The sequence below is a fragment of the Penaeus vannamei genome, chromosome 33, assembly GCF_042767895.1.
Source record: "Penaeus vannamei isolate JL-2024 chromosome 33, ASM4276789v1, whole genome shotgun sequence".
NCBI classification, from domain to species: domain Eukaryota; kingdom Metazoa; phylum Arthropoda; class Malacostraca; order Decapoda; family Penaeidae; genus Penaeus; species Penaeus vannamei.
In genome coordinates this window covers 19767243-19775621 of record NC_091581.1, presented here as the reverse complement: position 1 = coordinate 19775621, position 8379 = coordinate 19767243, and the positions used below count along the sequence as shown (strand labels likewise).

General features: G+C 39.4%; 1 protein-coding gene across 1 annotated transcript in view; it reads right to left on the bottom strand.

Moving 5' to 3' along the window:
- The window catches only part of LOC113822464 (nose resistant to fluoxetine protein 6), a 30933-nt gene extending 23142 nt beyond the window's left edge, over positions 1-7791 (bottom strand). Inside the window, exons 1-2 of the mRNA XM_070145030.1 lie at positions 7296-7791; positions 343-514 (exon numbers count right to left, since the gene is read on the bottom strand). Of these exons, the coding sequence (XP_070001131.1) occupies positions 343-514; positions 7296-7686 (563 nt within the window). The 5' untranslated portion in view covers positions 7687-7791. The remainder of the gene's footprint in view (positions 1-342; positions 515-7295) is intronic.
- Positions 7792-8379: the final 588 nt, after the last annotated feature.

Sequence of the window (8379 nt, the reverse complement as noted above, 5' to 3'; positions counted from 1 at the left end):
CACCTACTTTAGCCACACAGGGAAAGATAAGGATAATTATCCTTATCCTCCGGACCTCAAAAAATAGCACAGTGCACTATGTTGTTGTCGTTGTTATCATTACCCTCATTATTTTCATTGTTATCATTATCATCATAATCATTATCATCATAATCATTATCATCACTATCATTATTAATATCATTATTATTATTATTATTATCATAATTATTGTCATTTTTATAATCATCATCATATTATACCTATTATCATCAACATCCTCTTTATCTGAACTAGCATCATAATTTCTCAAACCAACAACAACAACAGCAACAAAAGTGCCCTGAAACCCCGACAACCTACTCGTAATAAATCTGACAGTAGCGCCCAGTGTAGTTCCTGAGTTCTGTCGGCCCGAGGATGCCCAACTTGATGGTGAAGTTCGCCCACACGTTCAGGCATTCTTCGTACATCCCAGTAGAGCGGAGGTTACCGAAGAAGAAGCCGTCGGGAAGTTTGCCCCAGGAGTCCACCACTGGGAGGAGAGAAGGAGAGTAAAGGGGGTTTGAGAAGGAGGGTAACAGGAGGGTAGAAGGAGGGAGGGAAGGAGGGAGATAGACAGAAGGAAGGTGGGAGGAAGGAGAGAAAGGGAGACAGTGTGGGAGGACGGGTGGGAGAGAAGGAGAGTAAAGGGGGTTTGAGAAGGAGGGTAACAGGAGGGTAGAAGGAGAGAGGGAAGGAGGGAGATAGACAGAAGTAGGGTGGGAGGGAAGGGGTGTTTGAGAAGGAGGGAACGAAGGGAAAGAAGGAGGGAGGGAAGGGGGGAGATTGGGAGAAGGAGGGAGGGAGGGAGGAAGGAGAGAAAGGGAGACAGTGTGGGAGGACGGGTGAGAGAGGAGGAGAGAAGGGGTGTTTGAGAAGGAGGGAACGAAGGGAAAGAAGGAGGGAGGGAAGGGGGGAGATAGATAGAAGGAGGGTGGGAGGAAGGAGAGAAAGGGAGACAGTGTGGGAGGACGGGTGGGAGAGAAGGAGAGAAGGGGTGTTTGAGAAGGAGGGAACGAAGGGAAAGAAGGAGGGAGGGAAGGAAGGAAGATTGGGAGAAGGAGGGAGGGAGGAAGGAGACAATGTGGGAGGACGGGTGGAAGAGAAGCAGAGAAGGGTGTTTGAGAAGGAGGGTAACAGGAGGGAAAGAAGGAGGGAGGGAAGGGGGGAGATTGGGAGAAAGAGGGTGGGAGGAAGGAGAGAAAGGGAGACAATGTGGGAGGACGGGTGGGAGAGAAGGAGAGAAGGGTGTTTGAGAAGGAGGGAACGGAGGGAAAGAAGGAGGGGGGGAAGGAGGGAGATAGCAAGAAGGAGGGAGGGAGGAAGGAGAGAAAGGGAGAGGGGGTGGGAGAGGAGGGAGATTGGGAGAAGGAGGGTGGGAGGAAAGAGAGAACGGGAGGCAGTGTGGGAGGACGGGTGTTTGAGAAGGAGGGAACGAAGGGAAAGAAGGAGGGAGATTGGGAGAAGGAGGGTGGGAGGAAGGAGAGAAAGGAGACAATGTGGGAGGACGGGTGGGAGAGATGGGAGAGAAGGGTGTTTGAAAAGGAGGGTAGCAGGAGGGATAGAAGGAGGGAGGGAAGGAGGAAAATTGGGAGAAGGAGGGTGGGAGGAAGGAGAGAAAGGGAGAGGGGGTGGGAGAGAAGGAGGGGAGATTGGGAGAAGGAGGGTGGGAGGAAAGGGAGAAAGGGGAGACAGTGTATGAAGACGGGTGGGAGAGAAGGAGAGTAAAGGAGGGTAGCAGGAGGGTAGAAGGAGGGAGGGAAGGAGGGAGATAGACAGAAGGAGGGTGGGAGGAAGGAGAGTAAGGGAGGGAGGAGAAGGAGAGAAGGAGGGATAGAAAAGTAGGGTGGGTAGGAAAGCAGGGAGGGAGATAGAGAGGAGGAAGGAGAGAAAGGGAGACAGTGTGGGAGGACGGGTGGGAGAGAAGGAGAGAAGGGTGTTTGAGAAGGAGTGAACAAAGGGAAAGAAGGAGGGAGGGAAGGAGGGAGATTGGGAGTAGGAGTGTGAGAGGAAGGAGAGAAAGGGAGAGAGGATGGGAGAGACAGAGAGAAGGGGGATTGAAAAGGAGGGTGGGAGGGAAAGAAGGAGGGAGATAGAGAGAAGGAGGATGGGAGGAAGGAGAGAAAGGGAGAGAAGGAGGGTGGAAGGGAGAGAGTGGATGAGAGGCAAAGGGATGAGGAGGAGGCAAGGAAGGAGAGATGTAGGGAAGAAGAGAGAGAGAGAGGGAGGTCGGTTGGGAGAGAATAAGAGAAAGGGAAAAGGGGTGGGAAAGAGGAGAGGGAAAGGGAGGGGAAGGAGAGGGAGAAAGAAGAAGAGGGAGGGAGAGAATGAGGGAGGGAAGAAGAGAAGGCCGGGGAGAAGGAAGAAGGGTGAGGGAAGGAGGGATGAAGAGAGAGAGATAGATAGACAAATAGATATATAGATAGATAGATAGAGAGAGGGGAGGTAAAGGGAGCAATAGGAAGATAGAGAGATAAATGGATAGATATATAGATAGAGAGAGAAAGTAGGAAACAGTGAGTTACATAGATAGATAGATAAATGGGTAGATAGATAAATAAAGATAGAGAGAGAAAAAAAATTAAATTAATAAATTTAAAATGAAATGCTGCAATTCTATCTACTGATCACTGCAAGAATAAAATCTGATATGGATTAGTCTTTGAATATGACACGCCAGATTTTGTACATGATTACACCAATCATAATGGGATTTACCCAAGCAGATAGGACCGGAATCATCACAGAAATGATAGGAAATTACATGTAGGATATTTGAATTTGATGCCACAGCATTCTACGCCTCCTTCCTCATCTAAAAGGTAAATCAGACAGTTTCTTCAAGACGAAACTTCTCCAAGACGTCCTAAAACTAATCCTTACTTTGAAGGAAAAAAAAAAGAGGAAAGGAATTTAAAATCATGGAGGAAGCAGGGCGCTGGAAAAAGGGGGAGGGGCAGGAGGAGGGAGTTGGAAAAAGAGGAGGAGGGGGAGGAGAAGGGTGGTGGAGGAGGAGGAGAAGGGTGGTGGAAGAGGAGGAGGAGGGGGACGAAGAGGAGGCGGTGGGAGGGGAGCAGGGAGGAGGAGGGGAGGAGAAGGGAGGAGGAGGGGGAGGAGAATGGAGTAGGAGGAAGAGGAGGAAGAGGAGGAGGAGGGAGGGAGGGAGAAGGGAAGAGGAGGAGAGATAGGAGGAGTAAGAAGAGAAGGAGAAGGAAGAGACGGAGGAAATGGAAGAGGGAGAAAGGAGAAGGAGGAAGAGGAGGAGAGAGAGAGAGAGAGAGAGAGAGAGAGAGAGAGAGAGAGAGAGAGAGAGAGAGAGAGAGAGAGAGAGAGAGAGAGAGAGAGAGAGAGAGAGAGAGAGAGAGAGCGAGAGCGAGAGCGAGGGCGAGAGCGAGAGGAGGGGGAGGGAGGGAGGGAGCAGGAGAGGGTAGAAGGCTAAGGCAGAGAGAAATCTCGTTGAAAGCAAAGTATGAAAAGAGATGCAGCATTTCGTTACCCCGATTCGCGATCCCTGAAAAGGACTGCTTTAATCCGAGATGAGATATCCGGCAGATGAACCTCGAGATTCGAAGCTTTGAACCCTATCCTTCTAGAGGTTCGGGACGAGAGGCCGAGGGTCGCCAAGACGCTTCACGAGGTTTACGCCGTGTCATCTTTTTCATTATTTGTTTATCATATTTTATATTTCGTTGAGTTTTCTTTGGAATATTTTGAAATTTATTCATCATCTCCTTAATCATTTATTCAATATCTTCTTGATTTTTTTTTTTTACTAAATGTATTTATCATCTCATTGGTCGTATATCCAATATATTTTGCACTTTTTAAAATATTTTAGAAAATATTTATCATCTCTTTAATAATGTCTTCTCTTTTGCATTTCACTTATAATTTCTTGAAGATATATTAAAATCTATTTATCATTTATCGCTTATATATAATCTGAATTTCTGAATTTCATTTATGGATTTTTATTTTTGTTTTTTTTTGTTTATTTATCATCTCGTTAATCATTTCTACATTATCTCTTCTTTATTTCCCCTATTCTATATTTTTCATTTTTCATCATTTCATTCATTATCATCCCTTTTGTATTACGTTTATTATCTTTTCTAGCTCTTCATAATCTATTTATCATCGCTTTGTTCATTTATATATTATCTGTGTTACATATTATCTATTCATGCATTGTCCCTTTATCTATTCATTATCTTATTTTCATTTATCTATTTTTTATTTTCTTCATTAGTTGGTGTTATTTTTATTGTTATCATTATTATTGTTACTACTGTTATCATTATTATTATTATTAGTAGTATGATTATTATCACTACTGTTATTATTATCATTATCGTTATTATTATTATCATTATTGATATCATTATTGCTATTATTATCATCATTATTTATATTATCATTATTTTTATTATCATAATAATTATCATGATTATCATAATTACTATTATCCTTGTCATTATTACTACTGTTAAATTTTCTTACCATCATTATTATTGCCTCTTATTGTTATCATTATTATCATTTTTTGATCTTTAATTATTGTTATTTTTACCATTGTAAAAATATCATATTATTATTAATATCAATATCAAGATAATTGCTATCACTATCATTATTACTATTATTATCATCATCCTTATTGTTTATATTAGTAATATTAGTATTAGTATCAGTATAATTCATTGGCAGTACTATCTTTATTGTTAACATTGTTCTTACCATTACCATCATCATTATTATTACTATCATTATAATCATATCACTCTCATTATCATTAATGAGTGCCCAGATACACCTATGTAGACTTTTACTTGTTGCAATCGTACATGCGGCATTTGATTATGACATTGCGCATAAATATGAGTTTGTGAATGTTCAAAGAACACTCTTATACCAATATCAGAAAAAAAAAAATGTCACAGTGATTTATGACGAAATATTTTGTGAAGTATATATATATATATATATATATATATATATATATATATATATATATATATATATATATATATATATACATATATATATATGTATGTATGTAAATATATATATATATATATATATATATATATATATATATATATATATATATACATACATATATATATATATATATATATATATATATATATATATATATATATATATATATATATATATATATATATATATATATATATATATAAGGTACGTTTTGTGTTCTTTTACTCATGAAATATGTTTCCATCAAGACTCCCTGGTAATATGCTGTAGCTTATGAAGGGATCTGTATGTATACCGAGTATGAAGCACTAATGTTTGAAAATAGCCGTATAAGTAAGGATTAAAATATTTCCATTAGACTTCGCTCAACGGTCGGTACATTACAGTAGCGGGAAATTTGAATCGATTAAAAATTTTTCGTTTCCGCTGTAAAAGGCAATTCAATACGAAGGGTACCTATAAGTCAGAATTTTGAGCTTCAGAGATCTAAGCGAGACACTGATAATTTCATACTGAAGATGATAGAACACAGTAATACCCGCTCTGAAATAAAAACAATTATAAGCTCGTTTGTATATGAAGTCTTCGTCTGGAGTTGAAACAGCTATCGCATCCGATAAAAAAATATTACGTTTGTCTTAGGTACCATAAAAACGCAAATATCCAACCATAAACACTTAGGCGTCTGCATTATTTTATACAGTTCTTAGTGAAGATAATAAATGCAAATGGCTAATCACCAACTCCACTCGTCTCTTATTGCAATCTGTTACTATTGATAATTATCAAAGAAAACAGTTTAATAATGATAACTAATATATTTTATTCCTTTACATATTAGAGTCGAAGTAGGCCTACTAAATGAGGATGATTAATTTTAAAAACTTTGTGTGCATGTGTTTACATACATATGATCCTTCTCGAAAATTATAAACACCCAATGACCCCCCCCCCCCCCCGCCTGAGTGGAGCATGGAGAAATTCAACTACTTTGGTAAATCCCGAATCCCATGTGCTAAATCCATATGCTTTTGAAATTCTCAAAATTGAACCCTCGTGTTGTATTCATGCAAGGACTCTTTAACTAGGATGATTTTGTACTGAGATTGCCATCCACAGTTCTCCATTTCTTCAAAATTTGAAGTAAAAAAAAGAAGAAAGTTTTGATCTCGTTTAGATTAGTTGTCTCTATGGTTCAAAGCATTTATTAAACTTTTCAGGCAAAAATATCTAACAAACAAGCAATACAGCAATATGCCTTTACGGAATAACGTCCCTATTGAAAATTGACTCGCAAAGTACACTATACAAGTTTTATATGTATATATATATATATATATATATATATATATATATATATATATATATACATATATATATATATATATATATATATATATATATATATATATATATATATATAACATTAGATTTAGAGAATAATAATATAGATAACGAACTTTGGCAAGTGTCCAAAGTATAAAATGTCATATCTCCATTCTTTGTGTACATTACCTTCGGTACATCCTAATATCGTAATTTTCGTGAGATTCAAACGCATTTTGTTGCTTTCGCTAGAGACTCGGAGCCCTGAGCCATATAAATGGCCGATTTTTGAATTTTGGACTTAATAAAAAATATTGGTTATTTAATGCTGAAAAAGCAGACCGTCAATAGTAATCCACACCAAAAAAAGGAAATTAAAAAATCAGCCATTTACACGGCCTTAGGCTAGGGTAGATATAACATAGTTTTTTGGGGGAGTTAGGATGTACAGAAGAAGAAGAAGAAGAAGAAACAAACGATTTTTTTTCGACTTTTAGGGGGCACACCCCACTATGGGGGAGCGAGGTTAAAATTATGTATGAGACGAAGCGCCATTCTATACTCAATATTTTGCAAAAGGCATCGATGAATTATCTCCAACCGATATTATTATATGAGGAAATGAATAGAGAAACGTGTGCATTTCCCGCGACAGTTGTGAGATAGCGGCTGACTGAAAGGTTTAGTTGACACGTGAATCAGCTTTAACCAATAGGCCTACTCGTAAGACTTAGCCAGTGAGTAAATTCCAAAAGAACCCAATGAACTTTAGGCTGCCTAAACCTACCTATTATTTAGACAGGCAAACAATAATTGATAGGAAGGAAAAAAAAATACATACATATATATATATATATATATATATATATATATATATATATATATATATATATATATATATATATATATGTATATATATATAACAAGAACAACAAGTACAGACTTACTCTGAAGTGCCCATAATTTCCGTGCCTTCAGGTTGTCGTAGAAACTTTTATCCATGAGGTCTGTTTTGCATTCCTCATTTGCGTTTTCACTGGACGGCAAGTAGATGGGTTTCAGCACACTATCAAACACTGTCTTGAGCACCACGTCTATGATAACATTCTTTTCTTCGTATGGTGCATAAGTCTCGTTTTCCTGCGATGCCGAATGTCTCTCGTATTGCAGCCCTACGCTCTCCTTCAGTAACTGAAGGGGCGTGAGTTGTCCCTTCGTCGAGTGTGGGATTTTATTTTGCTTCGAGACGGAGTAAAGAATTTCGTCCAAGTCGGCAAAGGCGGAGGCGAGGCTGGGTAGGAGTACCAGCAGCACGAGAGCAAGCCGTGACGACCCCATGGTACGTGGTAATAGGTAGTATGTACTGGGGCTTTACGGTTGCTGGTAGTAGTAGTAGTAGTAGTATTAGCAGCCTCTACACTCTCTTTCAGCACGAATGACACTGTGTTATTATGTCGTGACCTTCGAGAGTATGTTCCCTTGGCAATGATTAGGCCCTATCACTGATAACGTTATCTCTGCATCTCATCTAAGCCCTTTTAGTTTTATCATTTGGAAGATGGCTCCGATCTTTCCTTGAAATCTACGGAAATCAATATTCTGAAACAATGGTTGACTAAAAGTAATGATTAGCATAAGATCAAATCTCTCTCTCTCTCTCTCTCTCTCTCTCTCTCTCTCTCTCTCTCCCTCTTCTCTCTCTCTCTCTCTCTCTCTCTCTCTCTGTCTCTCTCTCTCTCTCTCTCCCTCTTCTCTCTCTCTCTCTCTCTCTCTCTCTCTCTCTCTCTCTCTCTCTCTCTCTCTCTCTCTCTCTCTCTCTCTCTCTCTCTCTCTCTCTCTCTCTCTCTCCCTCCTCTCTCTCTCTGTCTGTCTGTCTCTCTCTCTCTCTCTCTCTCTCTCTCTCTCTCTCTCTCTCTCTCTCTCTCTCTCTCTCTCTCTCTCTCTTTCTCTCTCTCTCTCTCACATATACATACAAATCGGTATTGTTAACATTTGAAGACAGTCATGTATTCTTTTTTCGTCCATTCTCCC